At 37.5% G+C, this 27285-nt stretch overlaps 1 protein-coding gene and 1 non-coding gene across 2 annotated transcripts; both read right to left on the bottom strand.

The window, feature by feature from the left end:
- Positions 1 to 1359: 1359 nt before the first annotated feature.
- On the bottom strand, positions 1360 to 27209 carry LOC140235987 (actin-related protein 2). Its single transcript, XM_072315977.1, has 10 exons — positions 27085 to 27209; positions 22318 to 22428; positions 15881 to 16096; positions 12525 to 12597; positions 11711 to 11847; positions 10606 to 10691; positions 8676 to 8739; positions 7183 to 7308; positions 6568 to 6720; positions 1360 to 5667 (listed from the first exon to the last, which is right to left on the bottom strand). The coding sequence occupies exons 1-10, from the start codon at positions 27130 to 27132 to the stop codon at positions 5497 to 5499; spliced, it is 1185 nt and encodes a 394-aa protein (XP_072172078.1). The 5' UTR covers positions 27133 to 27209; the 3' UTR covers positions 1360 to 5496.
- Positions 13103 to 13178, bottom strand: LOC140237542 (small nucleolar RNA SNORD61). The gene has a single exon (XR_011901852.1). It is a non-coding gene; the product is annotated as a small nucleolar RNA SNORD61 (small nucleolar RNA).
- Positions 27210 to 27285: the final 76 nt, after the last annotated feature.

The raw sequence follows: 27285 nt of genomic DNA on the forward strand, positions 1-27285 counted from the left end.
AGAGATCAGAGATGACCACTCCTTGGTGAATGTATGAAATGGGAATTACATGTACAGTATTTCATTTGAGCCTTCCTGTTGACTTCAGTATGAAAACTCATTTTATTCTTGATATTATGGTTAAATCATGGTTCTGTCCAGCTGTATAACAAAGATTATAATATATATATATATATATATATATATTTTTTTTTTTTTTTCCATCTGTACATAAACATAATTCACTGGTGTCGCAGCAACCAGTGAAACACTTCAGTGGATACCGTTGACAAAATTGACAGCATTATAAAGATAAACTGTTTTTGTTTGTTACTTTTCTGCTGTCTCAAAAATATTGCACGCACATGACTGGCATTCTTTCAATTCTTGGCTGTACTCTCACAATCACAAGCTCTATATGGTTATTATGGTGAAAGAGTTAAGTTCAAGTTTGTTTTTTTGTTTGTTTGTTTGTTTTTGACCTGGAAAGCTGTTAATGGCTGGTTCTTCAGTATTGACTGTAGTTGATTTAATTTCTGAATAAATCTCCCCTCTATAAATCTCTGATCTCATTAGAGAGGTATGTTGTTTCCACAACAAATCAAATCATAAGTTGGAAATAGAGCATTTGTTGCATTTGCTCCTGTTTTGTGGAATTTGATGTCCTCCATAGTATGCAATCAAGGCTCATAATATTGTATTGCAGACAGCTTTGAAAACATATTTTTTGTCTTTTACATATAATTAATTACTGAAACATATGTATCAATTTGTGTTGGTTCATTATTCTATGTACCCCTCTGTGCCTCAGAATAGTGACACTGAGTTATGGCACATTATCAAGTGCGTTGTATTACTACATGTATCATTATCATTACATGGAGATTAATATGCGAATGATACACATCAGCCAGAGCATTAGCTAGAATCACCCACTCAAGGTACCTTTGTTAACAGTCTAACACGCACATTAAGGTGATAGCTGAGGGCATTTGGACTGTTTTGAAGGTACAGATATTGGGTAATTATACTTAGGACCAAACAAAATGTGTTATTTACTTTATAAAATGATACAGTTCCTTGTCATTTGAGAAATCACCCTCATCGCAATTAAATTAAAAAAAATGACACTATAACTCGCTAATGACCAATCATAAGTAAAATTACATGCTACGCAAAATGAATACCTGGTCATATGTGTGCTCTCAACCAATCATCCGAATAGGATCTGCTCCATTATTTCATAACACAAAGTTCCATACAAAAATGCTGTTCCTAAAATGCAATCTGTTGCTCCGACACAAACCCAAACTCAAACACAAACACACACTAACAAAGATGCACTCATACATGCAAAAATACACCAACACAAAATGAAACTCATGTTGGTTCTAGGTAATTTACTGCTTTTCTTTTCTTTCTCTTTTTTTTTTTTAATCATTAATATACTTCTGCAATATGAATAATATTCTACATGATCTTACAAGGACAGAGGTAACTATACTACATAATGAAGTAATTTGTTTGGTAGTGTAATTAACCTTCTCCTTTTTTTTCCCCCTCAAATTTTCCTTGCTTGGTGGCTATGGTGATGTTGTACAGAGCATCAAGCTCGTGTTAATAAACCTGATACAATACCAAATCTTCTTTCTACCTACACCACTGGATTCCTCTCGCCACTGGTGAAGGCACATTTCACTCCTAGCATAATACTTTAGAGTAAAAATCAATAATGTATAAAAACACCATATATGATCTCGAGACAAAAATCAAGAACAAATACACACAAAACAAATCTGTAATATGCTGAAAAGGAAAAGGGAAAAATAAGAGGGAAGAGCAAAAGGAATTTGTCATAATCTACATTTTCCCCATTTTGCAGGGAAAGACACTTTACAAATAAACAATCTATGTGCAAAATATATAGCAAAAGATTTACATTTATTTCATAAAGATTTACTATCTTTGTACTAAAATGCCACACAATTATCACTTGAGTATAATCTAATCCATGGTTTGGTGAAAATTTCTCATCATGTAGAGAGATATAAGAATGAAAGAAGGTTCTGCTGATGAGAAATTCCACGCAATACTGCCGGGAATTACCATTACAGATGATTTGGCAAGTAGTAAATATAGCATGAAGGGAGTGTAAATGATCTTTAGAATTACCTGATGAGAACCTTTACAAAAGAAGTCCATAATATAGTGTGGATATCTTGCCTTATTCACGACTAGGCTGCACCAAAATACATTTCAAAACACCTTTTGTTATTATTGTTGAGGAAAACGTGTCGCACAAGGCCAGCTCACTGGTACACACCACATGTAGCCTGGTACACAGTTGTTGCACTTGGTGATAACAATTCAAGCACCTGCAAGTATGGATAAATGTGTACACAGCACTAGCGGCGAGGCTCACAGTAGAGAAACAGCTGACTGAAATCACGACAGACAGGACAGATGTATACATTGAAAAATGCAGTAGGTAGTATGCATAATTCTTCCTCCCCACATATGGAACGCAGTGCCAATGATGGTCATTGTTTGAATAAACAGTCAACCTCGCCTAAGCTGAATCCAAAGGGACCAAGCACTCGACTTACGTGAATTTCATTCACAATAGAATAAACACATGTTTATATTCATCCAAGATAAAAGTTTTTCTTCAACTTAGCCAACTTTGTGACTTGTGTGATGTCGACTTAGGCGAGGTTGACTGTATTTTCTCTACTAACAACAATCTTTGATCTCTTTCCCTGTCAAAGTCTCCACCCTAACACGATTACAGATATTTGTACTTCTTATCTCCCTCCATCCCTCTGCCAAACTGTGGACGGAGGAAATAGACTTTATCCTTAGGTATCTCCAACAAGCTGAGCAATCCATGCATATGCTTGTAAGACCAGAAATGTTCGCATACATTTTGATTTTGCAAATTTTGCGAAAGCAAAGATATGCAAAATTAAAATGGACATAAAAGTTCCTGTCTGCATTCACAAAATATGCATTGATTGCCAGTTGGCAATTCGTGAAAATGTCATGCTGTCAAAAAAATTCATGAAAATTTCATGCCACGAAAATCACTTGCTTTACATAGTATTTCACAGTATATGCCATAGCCACAAAAGGCAGGGGAGGGTCACACAATAAATTTTGTGTAGCAGCCCCAGAGACAAGGGGAAACATGAGATCGTATGTATGGGACTGGTGATTACAGCAAAGACACACAAAGGAATGCCTAGATAAAGAATTACATGTCCCTCTCATCCATACCTGTGCGATATCAAATCTCATCTAAGATGATGACCTGACTATCTTCTACTACCCAAGTCCCATAAAGACTCACCACCAACGTGGCTATATAAACTTGAGTAATGTTTCAAAGATGTCCCTCATACATATCTCAGATACAGCAATTCTTGAGCAAATTCCTTTTTTCTTTTGATCTGATGACATTTGTTTTGTTTTGCTTGTTTGTTTAGGGTTTTTTGAGGGGGGGGGGTTCTTTTAATAGTAGAATTCCCAGGTATCAAAACATACATAATTCCAACTTCTACAATTTACATGGGGGGGGGGGGGGCATTTCAACCATGAATTTGCTCACATGCATTGATTCACAGCTATAAATTCATTGATTCACCAATCAAAAGAAAAAAAAAATCAAGATTATCTCTCTGTATGAACATAGTTACTACCATACGACTCAATAGACATGTGAAACAATTACAGACAATGCATAGATTTAAATGTTCAAAGGTTTCCATTACACCGGACTCACAATATTTTGCCTTGCACATATCATTTTCACATCTTGTCCTCAGCAGAAAGTGCTGCCTTTAAAAAACGTGGCAAATTGCAGATTCACACATGTACATGAAACTGAAGAGAAATAAGAGAAGCCATATCCTTTTCTTTAAATACAAAAACTCCAATGCCCGCCATCTTTGGTGAAAATGCATCACTCCGAGTGCACGTGAGAAAAGTAGCTTTTTGTGTATTTGTTTGTTTGGTTTTTTTTTTTTTTTTTTTTACAATCTGTACAGCAAAAATGCAAGGAAGCAAAAGTTTGACCCTCTTCTAGATCACTGCAGTGGAGTGTTTCACAAACCTTGTGAGACACAAGAACAACAGAGGGCGCTACAGCTGTCTATTTCTTTCAAGTCTCCCCCAAACAGCCTGGCTCTGGTAAATATTCCTACATAAATATGCTCTGTCCACGTAACTTCTACACCGAGTAAAGTGAGCATTACCAATCATCATTCGCAATTATCGTAAGTGCTATCTTGTGATCTATCCACACTATTATTCTTTTATGCAGAGAAACAAGAAATTGTTCATTTTGTGGTTTTCATCCAACAAAACCAAAATGAAACTGCAAAATTACAAGTCACTTTTTGACATCTTTCCAACAGAAGTTTGTGTGAATGCACTAGCATGTTTGTATAATAAAATAGAGCTATAAGATCCATCGAGCCCACAGCAAAAAAGGAGCGTCTAGAGAAGCAAACCAAGACAGGCAATTTCTTTTCTTGTCATACATATCGTGTCTCAATGGTTTCAGGCACTGCCACAGAGCTACAACTGCCTACTGTACAACAGAGTCTCACACAATGGAAGTAACAAATAAATTCCCAGCGATGCTGACATGAAAAAAACAGTAAATAGAGTTTCAAAATCTTCCCACACTCCCGAACAAACGTTATTCATGGAATGCTGAACATGTGTGGCACGATGCGTCGTGTGCCTATAATCAATGCAAGGGTGGCAAGAACATTATGAACTTCCCCTACAACGCTCACTGAAAGAGAGGATCAGCGTCAGAGCCCGACGCCGAAGACTGTTTGAAGAATGACGAACGTCAATGTGACATGCACATCGGAGTTTTTTTTTTTTTTTGTGACCATACACGGGGGAAAACCATCCCTTCGTTCTCCTTGAGCAAAGATGTTTTGTGCTTCTCTCAACCTTTCCTGCAAGATGGGCAAAGCAAGGGATCACTGCTTTGTGGGTGAGTATGCATCCCTTCTCAACAGCAATGTGTGTAATTGCCACCCTCACATGCCATAAAAAATATCACAAATCAAACTGTAATGTAATGCATTAATCGACATAAGAATCACTAACAATCTCAGAGACAGTTGAAAAGAGATTGTCATCAGTTGAGAAGCAAAAGAGTTCATATATTTGTACAAAGTTCATGCTCTTTGGCCTCTATGCTGATGACCTAATAATACCCTTGCAAACAGAACAAAACTAATCTTTAAGACCTTCCACTGATCTCTGCTGTGCATTTATTCTCATCACATGAAATTCATCAAATCCCATGGACCTGAAAGGTGATAAATGACTCTGAAGAGCCCCTTTTTGTGTGTTTTCTCTGTGGTTCCTTTCTGTTAAATATTCTATCCTCTTTTTGTCCATCCTGTGTTTTTTCCTCCTTTCTACACTCGCTCATTGCGATAGGCTTGGCTGGACTGTATGTCTGTCTGTCTGTCCGACCGTCTCGACTCGACCTCATTTTGGGCTGACTCCTAGCTTCTCCAGACAGCGGAGTCCCTTCTCCTCGTACTCCTGCCGGCTGATCCAGAACGAGTCCTTGTCTTTCATGATGTCGGCCAGCACGGCTCCACCAAGGAACACCATGTGCTTACGGCGGGGAGGGTCCTCAATCCTCAACTTGAATTTCTGGGGGTGGATGTCGGAGAGTTAGAAAAAAAATTAACAAGATAATAAAGAAAGAATTGTAACAGATGCCTGTAAAGAGGTGACTTCAAAACATTCTGTTTCTTGGGCTAGGAAGTTTGTGAAGGGATAACTCAAACAGTTGGGGTGAACTAACTATATACATCTAAAAACAAAGTAGAACTAAACTACATGTTGCATGATAGTTGAAGTGGTAATACACTGTATTATGCCCAGGTGCACAAAGTGTTTCTTTGTTATCCAGAAATATGGACAATATTTGCAGAAAAATTACAGCGATGGGAGATTAAAAACTACTGTACGTTGCACTGCTACATTTAATGCTTCATTGTCAAACACATGCAAATAAAAAACAAACAAACAAACAAAACAAAACACAGTAACTTACTGCAACCATTTCATCAGTGACATCCGAGAAATAAATCTCAGCCAAGAGGAATTTTCAATTAGCGGAATCCCTAAAACCAGCATTATATTCTTCATCACCAAAGTATCAGCAAGGTGTCACCAAATCAGGACGTGGCTTATCAAATCAAAGGATATCAAGGCCACATGCAACTCCAAAGCTCCTGAAGAGGACAAGTTCTGGTGACTTTTAATACTTTGCAGATCAAGACAATCACTTAATGATCGACAAACAATCATGAAGGTTACTTTCAAAGTCTTAATACACATTGGTGTTGTTTGGTAGTAGGAAAGAACTGATGTGACTCTCCTGTGAAGAACAGGGTAGGTCTCCAGAATTTCTTTATCTTAAATACACTGCAAAGGGCGTGAAGGCATAATTTTGTAGCTTTGATGGCAGTTTTCACAGGGTAGATAAATGAAGCTTGACAAAATAAATAAATAAATGATAGGGTAATAGCTACGAGTAGAACTTACCGATAATCTTGACGTGTCACCCTTCAATACTCTCTCAAGGTAAAGCTGCTTAATCTCCCTCTCCAGCCGAGAGGGGAATCCTGGGTACATGGTGGACCCACCCGAGAGAACGATGTGTTTGTAGAACTCGGGCCTGGTATCAAGGTCGGCCGCCTATTGCATGTCAGATCAATGAATTGTAGGGCAGAGGAAAAATGCAATTAGACATTTATTACGGTGATCGTAAGGCAAGCCATTGCTTGCAGTCATGGAAACCATTATTGTGCCAACAATTATCATAATTACCCATTACAATAATCCCCAATGTTGTGACGCTTTCTACAGCCCATTACAAACATTAACTTGGACAGAATATTGACACAGCCGGCAAGGGCATAGGAGTTCTATTTTCATTCCATCCAAAAGCAGTAGCTTAAAAAGATTGGAAAAAAAACAACAACAACCTGATAATGGCTATAATGGCTAATGATAATGGCTAAAGAGCTAAAAACAGCGGCAATAGTGTTGTGGATAGTGTGGCTACAGACAAAAAAGCCTCCACCGGCTTTCGCTGCATGCAAAAAAAAAAAAAAGACTGCTTGGAGTCCATCATTACAGAAAAGGGTGTGGTCTAACCTGGATGGTGTTGAAAAGAAGTTCTGAAATGCCCACTCCCTCCAGGTTGATGAGATGGGGCTGGAAGAGGGCTTCAGGGGCACCAAACCGCTCCCCTCCGACCTTGATCACACGGCCATCAGGAAGCTAGAAGTAAGGCAGGAACATTCATCACAATATATTAAATGTAACACATATTATGTGAATATCTATTCTGGCCTACACAAACACTTGAAAACTGAAGGCTGACTCATGGGCCCCGAATTCATGAAGGTGGTACAATCTTGTCCATGGTTTAATCCACGGACAAAGACCATAGTTTTTTATGGGGTGCCAAGTGTCGCATGTCCTATTTTGTTACGAAATCAGTCATTTCGTTGGACGAAATGAAATGACAACATTTCATCATGAAATGCACATTTCATCACGATCATTTCGTTAATGAAATGGTAATTTCGTCGATGAAATGACTGATTTCATAATGAAATAGGCCATGCGACACTTGGTGCCCCATAAAAATACTATGGTCTTTGTCCATGGACAAGATTGTACCACCTTCGTGAATTCAGGCCATGGTGTCACAGGCAGATTTTTAACACAGTTCAACAAGAAGTTTCTCTTCCTCTTCAACTGAGGGGGAAAAAAACGGAATAATGATACCGAGCTCAACTTTACTGGTGACCCTGTGGCCTGGGCCCACTAAGAATTGGTGTTGGGCCATGAAATTTATCTTTTTGTGGCCCAATTCGGCAACTGAGACTAAAAATGGATTATGTTTATTTTAGGTCACTAACATTTCTGTTTTGGGCCACCAAAATCTCAGATTTAAAAATTCTAGTGGGCTGAAGGGGCAACCAGAGAGAAAAGTGAATGTCAAGCCTTGTGTTAATAAAAAAAAAAAAAAAAGGTACAGAAGTGTTAATGGATTAATCGGAATTACACCGTATACAAACTTTTTCTGCACCTCATACAGTGCTTTAAATTAATTCAACAGGAATTTGAAACATCAATTATGTTGATGGCAAAACATTAAAACCAGAATGGTCATTTTTTTCCCCTTCTCATTTGGAACAAAGACAGACACGGCAAGATCAAATATACTTGAACAAAATCAGAATTTCATGAACTATTCTTGTACACTTAAGTTCACTTAGGTAATCTTTCTTCCTTGCAGCAAACATTCAGAACTTCTTAGAGGTATTCAGTTTATTCCCCACAAATGATTGTCTGGGAAAATAGAAAGGTCATCCTCATGTCTGCACAGAGCAAGGGCTAAGAATATGAACAACCAAAAAAATATAACAGACTTGCATGTCAAATAAAAATCCCAAATCCAGCAGTGTAAGTGCATTTGATTGCACAAACATTACAAATTAGGTAGGTGTGTTTAGATAATCAATCAACAATATGGTTGAAAACTTTTTACTCTAAAGTGATATTTCTGACACGTATGTTTGTTCTGCTATGGTAAAGACAGAAAGACAGAAAAACACACACAAAATCTGTTCACTCACCGTATAGTTTTCAACCAGTACTGTGGTCTCATTTGCCAAGATCTGCTCTTGCTCAACATTGTAGCTGCAGATTAACCAACAAAATATTGCGAATTTATATTCATTAGACTCTTTGCTGTAAACCTGTACTAGATTGAAATAGTAAGTTTATTAGTAATACATGCCTCCTGTGACAAAGGAGTACATCACACTAATAAGAGCTGAAGCTGACAAAAATACAAATTATGTCCTCTTTGAAATACCTATATATCATGAACTTGCAATTACTAAACTCTACATGAAAAAGGGAATATAATCTAGATATCAACTTTAGAGGAATAAAATGACAATTACCTCCGCCAAGGAAGGTTATGTTTTAATTGGCGTTGATTTGTTTGTCTGTTTGCAAAATAACTAAAACAAGGAAAAGTAGAAATTACGCGGTGCGTAATTTTTGTCCCCGCCGGAAGTAGCATTTTGTAACAAAATGTGCAATATAGGTAAAAAATCAAGGTCAAAGGTCAAAGAAGTCAAAGGTCAAAATTCTGTGTAGAAGTTTTGAAGCCCTCACCTAGTGCCATCACATAAAGCAAATGGAATCAAAATTGGGTTAGAAATGGCGAAGGAGTAGCATTTTGTAGTCAATGTACAATATAGGTCAAAAATCAAGGTCAAAGGTCAAAGAAGACAAAGGTCAAAATTCTGTGTAGAAGTTTTGAAGCCCTCACCTAGTGCTATCACATAAAGCAAACGGAATCGAAATCGGGTTAGAAATGGCGAAGGAGTAGCATTTTGTAGCAAAATGCACAATATAGGTCAAAAATCAAGGTCAAAGGTCAAAATTCTGTGTAGAAGTTTTGAAGCCCTCAACTAGTGCCATCATATAAAGCAAACGGAATCGAAATCGGGTTAGAAATGGCGAAGGAGTAGAATTTTGTAGCAAAATGTACAATATAGGTCAAAAATCAAGGTCAAAGGTCAAAGAAGTCAAAGGTCAAAATTCTGTGTAGAAGTTTTGAAGCCCTCACCTAGTGCCATCACATAAAGCAAACGGAATCGAAATTGGGTTAGAAATGGCGAAGGAGTAGCATTTTGTAGCAAAATGTACAATATAGGCCAAAGGTCAAGGTCAAAGGTCACAACTGAAATTCTGTGTACAAGTTTTAAAGCTCCCATGTAGTGCTATCATATAAAGCAAACAGAATCAAAATTGGCTCATAAATGACAGAGAAGTAGCAAATTGAACATTTTGATCACACACGGACGCACACACGGACGGACGCACGGACGGACAGACGCACGGACGGACGGACGGACGGACACACACACGTACGGAGCCCGTTTCATAGTCCCCTGCTCGAACTCGTTCGGCGGGGACAAAAACTGTGAACAGATTTGAATGAAACTTGAAGGAAAAGTTGATAATGACACAAGGAACAGATGATTAAACTGTGATAGTGATCCAAGAATTTTTATGGCTTTTTGAAGGATTTTTGATCGTTTGGCAAACAGGGTCAATGAACTTGGAAGTTCAAGTTGCGCGTATCTGAGGTTTGCTCATGCGCACTAAAGCACGTATTCTGCTCAAGGCGCCACACACCATAAAGGAAGCTGTGTGACGTAAACAAAAGGCTTCTATATTGGGAAATTTAGCAATTCTCACTATGCTCGTATGGGTGAAAATGAGCTGCTTGGCGGAGGTCTATGCTCTCCGAGTACTTTTCTATTTTCTGATGTTATCTATCTTCATAGTTCAAACTTTTTCTTTTCTCTCTTAAGAAAGCATCTCCTGAATCCAAGTTTATCTCTGTGATTATGTCACACAAATGACAATGATTAGATTATGTCATATAAATGACAATGATAAAAACATTTCATGATTTTGAATAACAACATTTGCCATTACACGGTTCATGTAACTAAGCACAATAAATTGTAGACATGGCCTTACCCAACATAGCACAGCTTCTCCTTCATCTTGCGGACAGTCTCAAAGTCAGCAGAGTGGTTGAAGGCATACCCCCTCAGGAGCAGCAGCTGTGTGCAATAAAAACAAAACATACTCTCAGTTTCAATCAATGCACTCCAATAGTTTGAGCTTAATTCATCAGACACCTCTCCTTTAATTAAAGGGGAATTCAAGGCCAATTACAAATTAGTTTGGAAAGAAAGAGTAAAATGTCGCAAGCACAACAGTGAAAATTTCATCAAAATTGGAGAAAAATTGGGGATGTTAAGAAATTTTGAAGTTTCACCTTTGTTTTTACAAAAACAATTCTTGAACTGTCAATATGAATATGCAATAATGAGTTTATGATGTCATCACCTCACAACTTGCCATATACTGTAGTTCGTACATAGAATCTTGCTATTTTCAGTTTTTCGCTTCAAATACAATAAGGCCAGAGTCTCAAATCCTAAGATATCAGACTGATTGCAATTTTAAAGTTGTTCAGCCAGGAATAACACAATATTTAACACTTTTATGGCAGAAAAATGTAATTTTTGTCTTTTTTTTTTTGGGTGGTACATGATCAATGGAAAATTGTGAGGTATTGACATCATAAGCTCACTCATTTGCTCATTCATATTAACTGTTTACCTGTTCTGCAAACATTAGCAAACCCATAAAAAAATTCCTAACTTCCTCATCTTTAATCCAATTTTGATCAAATTTTCACTGTTGTGTTTGAAGTTCATACAAAAATATTCCTTGATGGCATATAAGTTAAATTATTGAAAAGCAGGCAGAGAGTGATGATTTCACAATATATCTTACTTTCAGGGCACTACTGACTTTGTCAATATCTGTTTGGTCTAATCCAACATCCTCTCGTTCTGTATAGATGAATGGGTTCAGCTGCACTGATACTAGACAATTATCAGACAATCAGACAATTATACTAGACAATTTGGAATTTTGACCAACTGGTATCACACCAAGTGACAACGGACCCTTTTAACAGATGTTTTAAAGCCTCAAGGAAAACAGACATAACTTGCTTGGGGCTTCCCCCCCAATCCTCCCCTGCCACAGTGGTCCTCCCTGAACTCACCTTGATGAGGTACCTGGTGATGTCCCGCCCGGCGATGTCCAACCTCCTGGTGAGATGCGGGAGGGCGAAACCCTCGTAGACGGGACAGATGTGAGTGACACCATCGCCAGAGTCTACTACCACACCAGTTAGTAGACCTGTGTGATGCCAAGACGACAGGTGTAAGATTTCTTGTACAGTTTGGCAGCAAAACTGAGATATCATCCTTTTGGTAATTTCAAAGTTGGCAATTAACAAAACACACTCCCACGTTTTCTAAAAACATGGCCCAAACTGATTGCAAAAGTGGTGTACTGTAAAACCAAGATATTTTTTTTTTTTTTTTGCATGCATGAAACTTGCAAATTTTGCAAGGAGCCAAGTTTTTGGAAAGTACCAAAAACGGACGTAAAAGGTTTTGTCTACATAGTGCATTGAATGCCAGTGACAATTCATGCAAGTTTCATGCGGCAGAAAAGGACGTTGGCTCCAATTCGCAAGTTTCATGCAACAAATATTTCTAGCTTTACAGTAAAATATTAGGCATGTCTGTCTTAGCTCTTTCATACCATTTGTGTAATGCATGCCCCTCCCCTCCAAAATGGTAAAATTTGGATTCCTAAGCAATGATAAAGGTTTCAGAAATCATTCCCCTATCCCCCCCCCCCCCACACACACACACTCCTCATGTGTCAAAACATGTATTCTTTCAATATTCCTCCACGCATGTACTTTTTCCTGATGTTCCCCCTCCAAAGTGATGCCATACTACTGTGGTTATCATGTCTACTCATGTGAGTAAAGAACCGATGGTTCCCCTGTCAATCCAACTCACCTTGAGCATACAGAGTTAGCACTGCCTGGATTGCAATGAAGAGTCCACTAAATTGATAGTTTTCAAACATGACCTGCCGCAGGAAGATGAAAAAAAGAAACAGTATAAAGTTTGCATTTTTCTTAAAAAACAAAGACAAATGCAAGTATTGAATATAAAAAATATATGTATATATATATATGTATATATATATATATATATATATATATATATATATATATATATATATATATATGTATATATAATATATATATGTATAAACGACATATATATATATATATATATATATATATATATATCCCTAGTTGGCACCTTAAGGAGACATATTGGGGGGAAGTGTCTTCATTAGGGAGACAACTGGTCCTTAAGGAGACAATTTTCGTGTCTCCATTGCGTAAACTGCCATTGAACATGTAATGATAAATTTGCATATAAAACAAATGGAAATGTCTTCCAAATGACCCATCTAGGAGTATATATATATATATATATATATATATATATGTATACATATTATATATATATCCGTATGTGTGTATACTCTATCTAAAAAGAAATGAAAGATATGTAAAGCAGGTACATTCAGAACTTCTTAGAGGATTAAATAATTAACTCCTCATTGATTTTCGGGAGTAAAAAGGAAGTCATCCTTATGTACTGCTTTGTATCTACACAAGCCACATATTTAACAATGTACATGAATAATTATTTACTGTAAGATCAGGTGCAGTGATTTTGTTGTTGTTGTTGTTAAAAATTTTGCAAGTCCACTGATATGTATGTGAACATGACAACTTGCAAAAATTTTGCTTCCAGTAAACAGAGATGCAATGTAAATCATTTTCAAGACAGACATTGCTAAGTTTTCCCTTAAAATGGTAATACTTATCCCTCACGCCTTTGCAGCGGTTTTCAATTGCAAATTTCAGCACTCATAACATTTTCTTAGAAGTACCAGTTGGGGAACAATGATACAGTGCATGCTCAGAAAATGTATGGTCAGTGTATAGCATACAATACGCACTGAAGATAATCAATAGTTTGTGAGAAACATCACTATTTTTTATATCACTATAACAAAAAAGAACTACAACACATTACTGAAGAATGACAAATGACCTAACATTCCTTGGGAACAATAAATCAGAATTATCATCAGTGATGCCATCCTTGTAAGTAGCATTGCAGTATTCTGAGGCCTGATATGTTTTTTTTTTAATTGGAAAAACATAATTTTTACCTTTCCTGCAACAGATACAATGTGTACAGCAACACATTGTGGGAAAAAACCTGCAATATTATTATTATTTTTTTTTTCAAAAAATGCTGCAAAAAAGTAACACTTGGACTCTCTGTTCTAGACAAACATCGCAGACCATTAAATTTTAGAACATAATTAAAAAACGAAACATATGCATGTACACCAAACAAGACTGAATAGACCAATGTACATGTATTATCACTATTGATGCGACAGCAAAAATCATGTCAAGTTCCCTGTAACAGTACCATGCTCTAGTCACCATATCATCATACTGAAGCTACACATGCTACACACATAGATGGAACACACTGTAAATCAGGGCTCTTCACACCTATTTTTATTTCTTTTTTTCTTGCCAAGCACTTCCTCATTCTGTGTCTGCGAGAGTAGCAGGAAGTAAATCACATTAGACATACGGCAGGGCAAGGCCCGAGAGCTGCCTACATGCCTTGCCGGCATTCACTTTCACAGACTGATCACTTCCAGCAAATCTTTCTCTTTCCAAATGTTTACTGTATAAATTAAGCAGGAACTGCTTTGATTAAAGAGCTTCGAGAGACTACACAGCCATGGGCCGACCATACAGTCTCGTCAAGGCCGGAGTTTGACCCGAAACTTGCACATGAAGGACTAGACGCGGCCGAGGTGAAGAGTGTGGCACTTTTAGAAAGTGAAGTAACAAAATCCTTGCATCTAAACTTACATGAACATGCAATCATTCACTAAGGACAGGTACACACTATATAAGAACTTGATGGAAAAACAAAGATAAAACAACAAGAGCTACGGTGTAAGTTCAGTTTAGTGTTTGCTTATTCATTATACATAATTCTATTTGTTTCTTTTTTCTTCTTCTTCTTTTAAAGAGCAGAGATTAATTAAGGAAAAAGAAACTGAGGATGACACTTTGCACCCAAACCGCAAGTAGAGAATTTCTATTCAAGTATCAAGGGGGTAGTGCAGAATGAGCACTCCTTGAATCTGCGTCCATCTTCTTTGCTCACATTGCCAATATTTTGCTGCCTACTGAAAAGAGTTTATTTTGTCAAGACTTATTCAACTATGACCATAATACCGAGAGATGTAACATCCTGCAAACGTTGGCTGTCCTAAGAAGCTGCAAATGACTCAAGTTCTTTTTAAGAGCCCCATTCTGCATTTGGCAAATACTGTAAGAGCAGTATACAGTGCACTCCCGTTATAACGAAATGCTCGGGATCGGCAGTTTTCTTTCGTTATAACGAAATTTCGTTACAACCGAACAAATACAATATATAACGAAAACAAGAAAACCACATATATTCTGTTTGCTGAATACTTATCATACACTGGAAAGCTATGTGAAATGTGATGGGATAATTGTATCACAATAATAAACGCAAGTTCCCCTCAGAAACTGTGCGTGACACAAAGAGCGAACACACAGTGGTGTGAAGCGTTCACCCATGCAGAGAAGCTATAAATGCTTGTTCCGCTACGAATTTTCGAAAGCAATTCGCATTTCGTTATAACGGAGCACATTTCTTTTGTTTTTCTTTGTCTGTGGCGCTCGGAAAAGACTTCGTTATAACGGAAATTTCGCTGTAACCGTGTTCGTTATAAGCAAATTTTTTACCATAGACTTTAATGGTGATAATTTTGGGACCAGAAGATTTACTTCGTTATAACGAAATTTCGTTATAACCGTGTTCATTATAACGGGAGTGCACTGTAACACACTACATTACTGGGACACATGTTTCACATGATCCTATCTCCAGGAATCCTTTCTACACATTTATGGTTACAGAGCAAATGTCTTGAGATGGACAGATTCATGTTTGTATTAGCTGGTCTATGCCTTAACCAGGGCTTTACATTAATCTTTTTTTTTCTCTGGTGGCCCATTAAGACCATTATAATCTTTAAATTTGACATGTTGGTTGCCCGAAATAAAAGGATATGTATAACAATCCACTCTAAAACTTTGTTGCCTGATCAGGCCACCAAAAGTTTACCTGTTTAGAAATTTGGTGGCCCGGTATAAATTTTTAGTAGCCCTGGGCCACTGCTAATGTCGAGCCCTGCCCAAACCGTGTATACTGGTACTCACTTCAACCATCTTTTCCCTGTTCTTGTTGGGATTCATGGGCGGTTCTGTCAGCAGGAGCTTGCACTCCCGCGGGTTGATGTTTAGCCGCTGCTCGCCGAATGTGTAGTCCCATACATGTTTCATGTCGTCCCAGTTCCTCACGATCCCATTTTCCATCGGGTAGTTGACCTCAAGCATTGATCGGAGCTGGCTGGCCTCATCTCCAACCATCAAGTCCTGAGTGATCGGAAAGAAGAGGAGTCGTGAGTATTACATACAGCTCATTTTAAAAAATCGAATTCACCCAGGAATGAAAGGTTTTCCTGTTTAACAAATGTCATATAATTTCAGTGAAGTGAAAAACATGAAACATTAAAAAAATCTCAGGATATACTTTTTCACCCCTTTGGTTGTCTCCGCACATGTACTGTAAGATGTCTGTATGCGTGGCGCTGGACTTCCTCATTTATAAACAAGCCACAACTTACATTTACATACAAAACATCTGCAAATACATTGTAATGTCCTCACTTGTATAGCGGAAACTGTTTGAATGGATTGTAATTGTGAGGATATGCTACATGCATCTACAATTCTAATTAATTTTTTCAAACATAATTCTTATAATACTCTTCTCCTCTAAATGGCCTGTATTTGTATGTATTACATTTTTTTCAATCTGAAATATTCTCTTTCCTAATGTAGAGCCAGCTTACACATGATGTGCTTTTCATAGCTGAGAAACCTAAGTACAATTGTACATGTATCTTCAAGGAATCTTCAAACAGCTCACTGGTAGAACAAATCTTGGGTGGAACTTATTCTCTTTCGAGGCTGGTTGAAATTAAATCTACTAAGCTTTAAAGGCACAAGCTTTACAGGCACAAAGTAACTTTCATGTTGTTTTCATTGCCCTGATGCATCTTTTTACATGTGTTTTGTCTTTGTAGCTAAACCATAAAAAAAGACACCCTAAAACTAGATATATCGCTACGGCTACTGATATGCCTCCGCCATAATGCATGGTTCTCCTAATAGGTCTATAGTACAATGTCTTGACAATGTGTGATGACAGTTTCACACAAGTGGCAAAATATTAAAATGACAGGTTTGACACAAATGAGCTGAATGTTCACTTTCCTAGAACTAGGTTCAATTGGATGAATGATTAAAATGTCAGAGTGCAGGTATTTGGGGAACTGATGATTTTTACTTGACTTTTGACCCTTTTATAAGTTTATGCATTGAGTAATTTTCAAGGTATTGAGAAAAAGCATAATTTCAGTATCAAATGGGAAAATAGCATTATCTAAACCTGGCCTTTGACCTTTGACCTCACAGTTCCAAAGGGAATCACTGTTAGGTTGAACATGCATAAATATGTAAGTTTCATGATGATACCTTGAGTTACTTTCGAGATATGGAGGAAAAAGTGCAATTTAGCACTTTCACTTGACCTTTTACCTTTTGACCTTTGACCTTTCGGCAAGAAACTTCCCCCAAAATATATATTGGGTAATACATGCCATACATCAAGTTAAAAAAAAAAAAAAACCTTCAGGCATATTGCATTTTAAAGGTAAGTACTGATATTTTGAGGAGTTGACCTTGACCTTTGACCCCCTGACCTTTGACCCATGACCCCCAACTTCCCTAGATAATCATTGCCCATCGGTACAAGCATATATACTAAGTTCCATGAAGATACCTTGAACCATTTGCAAGATATGGAGAAAAACATGAAATTTCAAATTTTTTTCACAAAATAACCTGTGACCTTTGACCTTTGACCCAGTGACCCTAAAATCCACACAAAGTATCATCCCCCAAGGATATACCCTCATACCAAGTTTGATGTAAAACCACCACACGGTTCTTGAGATATCGACAAAAACAAAACGGGACGGACGGACGTACGGACGGACGTACGGACGGACGGACGGACGACCCGAAAACATAATGCCTCCGGCCACTTCGTTGCGGAGGCATAAAAAAAGAAAATAACATGCCAATCACTGGTCAAATACTCCTACCCAACGTCATAAAAATTCACATTTGAAAGGGCAAAATACCACATAATTCTATTACAATTTAGCATAAAGACAGACCTTTCCTGTCACTCTTGTACACTACTGTAGTACATTTATTTCTGATCTAAATTTTTTTTTCTTCACATCATTGACAGTAAAATTGCTAGAATATACAGTGTATATTCCTCGATATGCTTTGGATGTTTTAAATTAAAATTGATAAAAGGAAAGAAGCTACACCGCATTCTCACTACACATGTTTTCTTTACAACAGCCTCGTATTTAAAGAGTCATTATCCAATACAATGCTTAAGGCTTCTTTGTTTAAATAGCTTGGCATTTCCTAGAAACCGTTGACATCAGACTCTTCAAAATGAATTTTGATGACAAGGTTACACTTCCTCGCTACATTGTATGTACAATACTGCACACATGTATGTTAAAAATAATCAGTAGGCCTGTAATTTGTGTATACTCGTGGTATGCCAGCCACAGTGGACGATTTTGTACAATCATGTAGTTTGTAGGGCATCCACATGCATCTATTTTCCCACTGACATAAGTACATGTATGTCGTTTGTGTATACAAAAGTAAAATATACAAGTCTTGTATGAGATAAAATTGCGTACATATATAATACAGCATTACAGGGAAGTGTTGGTTACTATAAAACTGGTTGCAATTAACAATTAATTAAAAGAGGAAGCAAACACTTGTGCAGGGAGAACCAAAAATCACGCCAACAGAATAAAAATCTGAAGATTTGCACATTGCAGAATATTACAGCAATAAATCACAGCACACTATTAGAAAACTCCACTAGACTGAAACTCATGCACATTGTAAGCTGTTAAAAAGGGCAAAACTTCAGAGCAGGACAAGTGACTGTTCTGATAGTGAAAAAAAAGGGGGGAGGGGAACAGAGAAGAAAAGACATACGACTGTAAGGCTATCATGTTGTGCAGGCTTGTGTATTGCTTTACAGGAGCAAAACATATTACAACTTCCTCTTACAAATGTACATGGGTTCTGTATTAGGCAAATACAGTATTAAAAAAAATAATATCATTAGCAATCATGGCTGGTCTGAAACTGAGCAGCAAACAGTTACAACTGTACGTGGATCACTATTTAAACTTGGCTTACATATTTCTTTTTTTTTTTTTATTCTTACCTTTGACATGTTTGAATAAATACCAAAATATCAACATTGCTAAAACACAATCAACTGTTAAAATTTATTTCATACATTAATGTAGTGACTGTACCACGTGCTATACAATTGTAAATGAGGTACAGTAGCAACTGTTCATGAACATGCCATACATGTTGCTTCCAAGACTCAGAACAGTCATCCAATTGATGTGCAGGTATGTACATGTACATAGAGATCATTCCATTATGATTGCAATACATTCGTGTAAGCAAATAGTGTTGTTACAATTTTGCACTTCAGAATCTTGTCTTCTTGTCAAACTCTTCTTCTCTTTCTTTTTTTTTTTTTTTTGTGGGGGGGGGGTGGAGGGTAGTGTACCTCTGTACATTCAAACTATGAAATTGGATCAGTAAATTATGCCAAGTTTTACTCTCACCTTTCACTTGCACAAAAAGATAATTATCTAAATATAAGTTATTCAAAGAAATCTGTGAAGCCCTTGGGTTTCAGAAAAATACAATTGGCAAATTTTGTAGGTAAATTGCTTGTTCCCTTTTCCCTGTTCCCAATAAACTTCTGCTCATGGTAATGGAGAATTAAATTGCACCAAACTGAACGATGTGATTGAATTTGGTCTGAAACAATCATTTATCAGGCACTGTCAAAAGTCTATAGCAAACAAGATTATGCTAAGACAAGTAATGGAACTTCAAATAACCTTCAAATGCACAATGAAAATAAAGTATGATTAAAGGACAGTTCAGATTTCAGCCAAAGTGAAATACAGGAGGAAAGAAGGTTTTGTCGGGGAATGATCAGCTAATGATTCAAGTGTAGCAATATACACTGTACATACCTGTACAATGTATATTTAACAAGCACTCAAAATATGAGTCACACAACTATTTTTAGTGCCATTTACACAGTGTACTTCCTTGTATTAAAAAGTCTGACTCCGGATGTCGGGTAAAACTTTCAAATGCAAAATAACCATGAACAAACAAACCAAAATGCCCTCTTCAACTTTTCAATGCCATCGACAGGGAAGGTTGAAAACATGATGACTATAACTGTGTAGGCCAATACAATCGGATTAAGCATACATAATGTCCAAATATATTCTTTCATGAGATGCATAATGTATCTTCGTAACATTTTGTTTTGTTAATGATTTACAGCATGGGTATACTTTGTATGTCTCACAATCTGAAAAATAATAATAGACCTGTTCTGAAATAGATGAAATGAAAACACGATAAAACATCTAAATGAAATAGGACAAGATATATGTTGCATAAGAAAAGAAGAAGAAAAAACAAGAATATCTAGAAAGAGATGTGGTCATGCTGTTGACCACCCCTCTTTGTCTAGACATGTGATGGGAAATGAGGTCATATTGAATACATTCTTATTACTTGTTCAGGTCAAATTTGGGCAGGGCGCCATCTTCAAGAAGAGGAAACCGTAACGGATGGTAAAATGTATGTACTTACATGTAAATGTATACTTGTATCCACAAAAATGAGATAATAAAGAGATAGCTGCCATGTACTTAGTTTACAAGGGTCGAGCACACTGTCCAACAATTTGTTTTCAAGCAATTCAGACAAGTGCATATCGGTTTACACCCAGAACAATTTGTTGACATTGGCATGCTTACACATTCAATTCGACCAACGGCTTCATGCATTTAAAAGCAACGAACACCAAATGATGACACATGCTTAGACCCAGTCATACATTACAGTATGTAGTATTGAAATCTACTCATTTACAAGGAAGATTATATTCAAGGGATACAAGTGTATATAAAATACTGCAAATGAAATGAACCGTATTTTGAACAACTGTAGTGCCAACTGGCAAAATAATGTTCAGTGAGCATGGGACAGCAACAAGGGGATATGTCCAATATTACAAACAGCATTTAAAAAAAAGAAAAGAAAGGAGACATCATTGACAGCAACAAAAAAAAAAAAAAAAAAAGACAGACAACAATAATGCTATGAAAAGAGATTGTTCCAACACCACACAAAAAAAAAAACACCAAGAAAAACAAATCAAACAGAAAACCAAACAAAATAAACCAAGTAACTATACCTTATTAAGCTGAAAGTGATGAGAAATAATAGCAACAAGAGTTGGTTAAGAAATCATGAAGAAATCAAGGGATGATTTTATGATGTTTGATGACAGACAAGACTTTATCAGAGCACAAAAGTTATAACAGCATGAATTTCTGGAAAGATACCTATCCCACTGTTATTCCATTCTAAAGAAATGTACAAGATACAAAACACATATTGTGAAGAATGTAGAACTAGAGTAAACTTTTAAACATCCAAACATCTGTGGAAAAAGTGACAAGAAGAAATACAATTTGAAATACTGCTTGTTTGTCAACATTTTACTCCTTCTCATACTAGCTGTCCTTTCTTCCCTCAGATTACAGGTGCATCCATTAATTACTATTACACACAACAGGTCACATACAGTATTTTCATGGGTCATTTACAGAAGAAAGCCACACTGTACCCAAGACCTGTTTAAACCTTGTCAGTAAATCAGTTCAAACATGTCATACAAACACAGGAATCATCTTCAAATCGATCTATAGCACGAAGTCCACACCATTTTCACGTTGACTTTGATACTGAGAGTTGGTGAAATGGACATGATACAATGTATCTACAGGTTTTATGAAAATCAAACCTTCAATGTAAAATAAGACTTGTAGATGTCTACGTGGAATTTTAAAATTCTTTTATTTTTTTTTCACAAACCACACAGAGAAAAGGCAGGTGATGACAATATCATCTTAAAAGTCTCTCTTTAACCTATACATGAATATCTTTCGCTAAAATACATGTATTGACCACGAACCTAAGTTTGACAATATTTTTGTGTATTATAAAACCAATTTCACTTTGCAGAAGTGGCTGCAAAATACCACCAGTTAAGAGAAATCTTGAGGAACTTTGAATTTCTGAAAGTTTTTGTCTCTGATTTTAACAAGTCCTCTACTATTCGAATTATGTTTGCCTGATTTTTTAACTACATAGTATCTATTGGTCAACATGAAAATGTTGTGGAGATGCATTTTCCAGAAATATGTGTATCTTAAGATGCCACAGAAGCAGTCAACAATTACTGAAATGCTATCTGCTGGCCTATTTTGAGACAGACACTTACATTGTATATGGAAAAGGAAAATCCAATTCATAATTTCTTGGCATCATTCACATGCTTTCTCATGTACTCTGCCACTTACCTTGATTTCTATATCTCCTACTTTGGCTGAAGATCTGATGATGGGACGTCCCACCAGTGATGGAAATATATGGGAAGGAAAGTTGGTGCCGGCAAAACCACACTTGACGAACTGCAATGGGATATTGAAAAAAACAAAATTCGATATGTACAGTGCATTGTGAATAAACTATAATTCTGTATGTTCACTTCCAATGTATTTACCCTACCTACAATATTATGACATGAACTAATGGAAAAGTAAAATTTTTTTTGGATGATCCAGCTTTCCCTGCTCAGTCCAGCAAGACAAACTCACACAAGTTGCAACTTCATGCTTTCTATGACTGTCAAACACCAGTGCAAATTCATGTGGACAAAACAGACATGTTCAACGCATAAAAAAAAAAAAATTAATACTAGTAAATTGCTTATTTGGTATGTTCAAGTTTACACTGGTATCACACAGTGTGAAATGAAAAACATATTTCTACATTGTGACATATTCCATTTTTAGTCCTCTCTCCTTGACATGATTTATTTATTTATTTTTTTTTGGATGATGTGAATGATACAATTGTATGTTTTTTGAGGTGTACATGTTGTACTTATGTAACTTTAATATACAGGTACATGTACATATAAATGACATTGGATCTATTGTACACTGTACATAATACCCACACCTGTACATAATTTGTATTATATGTAATTTCAGTATTCCTTGACATAATACTGTTTAATTTCTGATTTACAGTTCAGCTACATCATGTACACTTGAGTTCAGCGAACTAGCAAATAAAAGGAATAAATCAAGTTTTGAGTATATTTTCTGAATTATCCTCTAAAACTTTCATCTTTACTCCTATCCCTAACCTACCCCACCCTAAATCTTTTGCAAGTTGAGGAAGTAACCAACAGAACTAGCAGAATGCAGAACCTCCACGTCATCTGGTGTAATTGCATAGGACATAACAGGCTGTACAATTATATTTCAAGAACAATTTAGTGGTGCAGTACTTCAGAAGAATGGGTTATCTTACATTAGTACAATACCAGTATCAAAACAAACACAAATGCAGGACATGCTGTTTATCAATTCTTGATGGGATGTTTTTACTTTCTGGTGCTTCAGCCTTCATGCACATCAGTTCCATGTAATCTGCACTTCCTCATTGCGCAGAACCCCTCTTGTTCTATCAGATAAATCATGCATGTTTCTCAAGCCCCACTTAAATATCGGACAGTAGAATCACCTGAATCTTGTTAATGTTAGAGAAGTAACTCACAACTTAGGAGGATCAGGTTTATATTGTAGAATGTGTGATATTGACCACTGGCAAAAAAAAAAGTCTTTCTGTGGAAAGGGGGAAGAAACTTGGCTCATTCCTATGCAGATTGTGTGGTGAAGATTGCACAGTTATCATTTGCACAAGTGATCACAGTGGGGGGGGGGGGGGGGGGGGGGGGGACAACTGGATGTTGTGAAACCTCTACAGTGTATGTGAGCATTATATAATATTGGGGAACTCAGCATTAAAGTGAGGAATATCTGGCAGTGATTTCTTCTTCTTCTTCTTTTTTTCAGAATTCCATGTTAACCAAGTGCACATGCAATTGTAGATATCTTTGTATATTTTTGATAAACTGCGTACAAATCCTTTGAATGGCCCTCTACAAGTTTACAACTTACTGGGCGTCATCGTATGTAATTCAGGTAATTCTGAGTATACAGAAATACTATCAAATGCAGTCATAAGCGAGTGAATTTCCTTGAAATTCCCCCAGCACACGCATGCACACATACAATGCATGAATCAAGTGGGCAATATTTTTTACTTTCATGGTACGGGTTAAATTGTAAATCTAGAAAGTCTCTGAATTTTTTGTAGGTAGGCGAAAATAAAATAATAATCTCAAGCAGTTTCTTTCAACTTGCAATAATCATTTAGTGATCTTTTAGCTCCCTGGATACTTGAAAGATATCACATATTAGATGGCTAAATTCTTTGTAAGGGACTTGCAAAGAGTGAGTTGTTTTTGAGCGGCAACATGAAAGTTGATGTTGATACAGTGCACTCCCATTATAACGAACATGGTTATAACGAAATTCCAGTTACACGAAATAAAGATTCAGGCCGCAGTATTATCCAGTCTATGTATTCTTATTGTTTATTTGTTCGGTTATATAATGTAACGAAATTTCGATAATCCCTCATTACGAAAGAAATCTGCCGGTCCTGAGGATGTCGTTACATGTATAACTCCTCCGTACGGCTGTGCGAGGGGTGAGCTTGCATGGCTGTATGAAGGGCAATCGGTTGTGTGACGTACATGTGAACCACGCATGCAACTCATTTTTTTCAGCGGAGATTTATTTAGTATTTGCAAACTCATTTTCAAACAATTTTATTGTATTTGGAAGGTAAGAAAATGATTTGATATTGATGCACTTTGTACGAGTATACTTTGCCGAGCTCGAGTGTGAGATTGATGAGAGTTTACACTGCATTTCGATTGTCGCTGTGCTAGCGTACTAGAGATATGAAATCCTGTCCCATCATGCCATGCCATGCGACACAAGAACCGTAAATGCACGTATTCTTTCATTATTGATTGGCAAAGCTGGTTCTCAGTGGCATTGCTGAGAAGCTGAAATGTATCAGAATAAAGCAAATGGCCCTTGATTCGACAGGGTTCCATGAATAGACCACTCTTACAAATAAAAATTAACTGAAATTCATGAATAAAAAATGGCGCATATCAAGTGCAGAATTCAAACTATGCAACTACCTCCACACGTGTTCCGAAGAGCACAAAAGTGGGCCACGTCGCCGGACCCCCGAAATCATTGTCGCGACCCTCCCAGGTCAACTCGCGTAAGCAGTTCAATGGGTAAGTAACGGGTAAGTAAAGTTGCATAGCAACACATATAGACTCGTTTCATTCCAAGTTTCGAAGTTACTAGTCCGTTTATCTGCATTGAATCTGTACAGCGTGTATACCTACATGTACAGCCATGATGGCAGCCGTTTCTGAGATAATTTGAGCGTTTACGCGGTATTTATATTTTGCATGCCACCCGTGCCAGAATTTGCGGTATCACCATGGTTCGATCGCAACGTGTTGTGTATGCGTTGAATCTCTCGCACAGCGTGGAGTACACGGAGTAACGCGCTCTTGTAGTGCGATGTACTAAAACTACTATGTATACAGTTTCACCCACGCGTGGCACGCGCACTAATACATTCACATAGGCAGGACGAGCGCACGGGGTGGTACGTCGCGAATGTCGAACCACGGTCACCCGGTGCCGAACAATAGTCACAGGCATTCGAACGATGGTTGCAGCACAAGCGTTCGGATCATGCACGCTATTTTGCTTCTGCAATTTAAGATAGCGTTCGTCATTCAGCACTAGATGGCGCTCTCGCACATGTGCATCGCTTTCTACACACGCAGTGCTCAACTTCTGAGCCCATTCGCGATGATCGCTAGCTGTAGCAGTTATGATAGGGGTGCACTGATATCACTCTTTTCAAAAGTAATACGGCCGTATGCCAAACAATGTGTTCGAATCACAAACCTGAACTACTTTTGCCTTCCTGTACGTGGGTTTGCGTCACTACCTACCGCTAGTAGCCCGAGGAGGACGAATTGTTCAGCACGCGAAGTCGAAATTTCGCACAATGTTATTTGTCGTGACCTTTGGTGTATTATGTACTTAATCCACATTGGGCAAAATATGGCAGTATCGAAACTTCACTTTTCTCAAAATTGAAGTGTTTTCTGATTTTTTGAAAGGAATATTTATCGACCGCAAGTAAGCGCATGTGGTAAGAACGGTACACGAAACGGACCTTGCAATGCCTGTTTCAGTGAAATTGGCTGCCCGATCGGAGCCCGTGGAGAGCTTCGCGGTTGCTGCCGCGGGAGTCGCTATGGGTGTTGTGGAATTTATGACTGTCCGCGGATGCCGCGGATGCCGAGCAGGCCGCGCGCTGGCTCAGCGCTAGCGAGCTCTCTACTCACGATGATGGGCAAATCGAAGCCGCTACTACAATGGGAAAATCGGGAACGCGAAAAGTTATTAAAATGCGAGATTTTTTCAAGAAAACAAAAAATTCAACTGATTTAAACACTGTTCATGTCTATATAAAGTATCACTCTACGGAAAATTGATCACATTTCATGGCTTGGTGTACATCTGATTTTCATATGATAAATTCTATTTAAGATGTCGAACATTGGGCCACTTGCATTTCTGTAAAACCTAAAACATCGATGTGTAATTGTATTGTTTGTATGGAATGTCAGGTCATAACACTACCACTAACGTTACCACCAGTGTGTCAACAGTGGTCCCTACGTACAATTTGTAAACTACCAGTTCCCCTTTTGCCTTGGCCATTGGCCCTGGATGAGCTGGATTGCCTTAAATTCAGTGTAATTTTAGTGGTTAGAAGGGACAGTTTGGTCGTTTTGATCTCCAGTAGCTAGCCGGCCGATTCCTAGCCTTGTAACTAATGTGAAAGGTGCCTTATTGCAATGTAATGCAGAGGGTCGTTTAGGATGAGAGGTTAATCTAAAAGCCAGCTATCACTGTACTGGTCCCCCGGTGGCCCGCCTGTCGCGCGTCGGTGGCCGCCTCATACCCTCGCTCTGGCAGAGCTTACCCTCTCCACCTCAGTTCACTTCCTGTTTCAAGTTCACAAATTTATACGGCGCTTTACATTCCAATTCGTACAAAAGACAATAAAATACTGAGCAAAATCACATAAGTACTTACTCCTGTGCCATTATCACACACTACGACTTTCCTTCCTTGGCTATCCATTTTGGATTTTGGTCGATATTCTGCCCAGTTCGGCAGCTCTCCCCGTAACAAAATTACACCAGGAAGAATAATCTGCAAGCAAGGCACCGCCTATCCGTATTTCCTTGTTGAACAATTTGAGTATAGATAAAATAGCATCTAATTTTTAGAAGT

Source organism: Diadema setosum, chromosome 1, assembly GCF_964275005.1.
Source record: "Diadema setosum chromosome 1, eeDiaSeto1, whole genome shotgun sequence".
Classification (NCBI taxonomy): domain Eukaryota; kingdom Metazoa; phylum Echinodermata; class Echinoidea; order Diadematoida; family Diadematidae; genus Diadema; species Diadema setosum.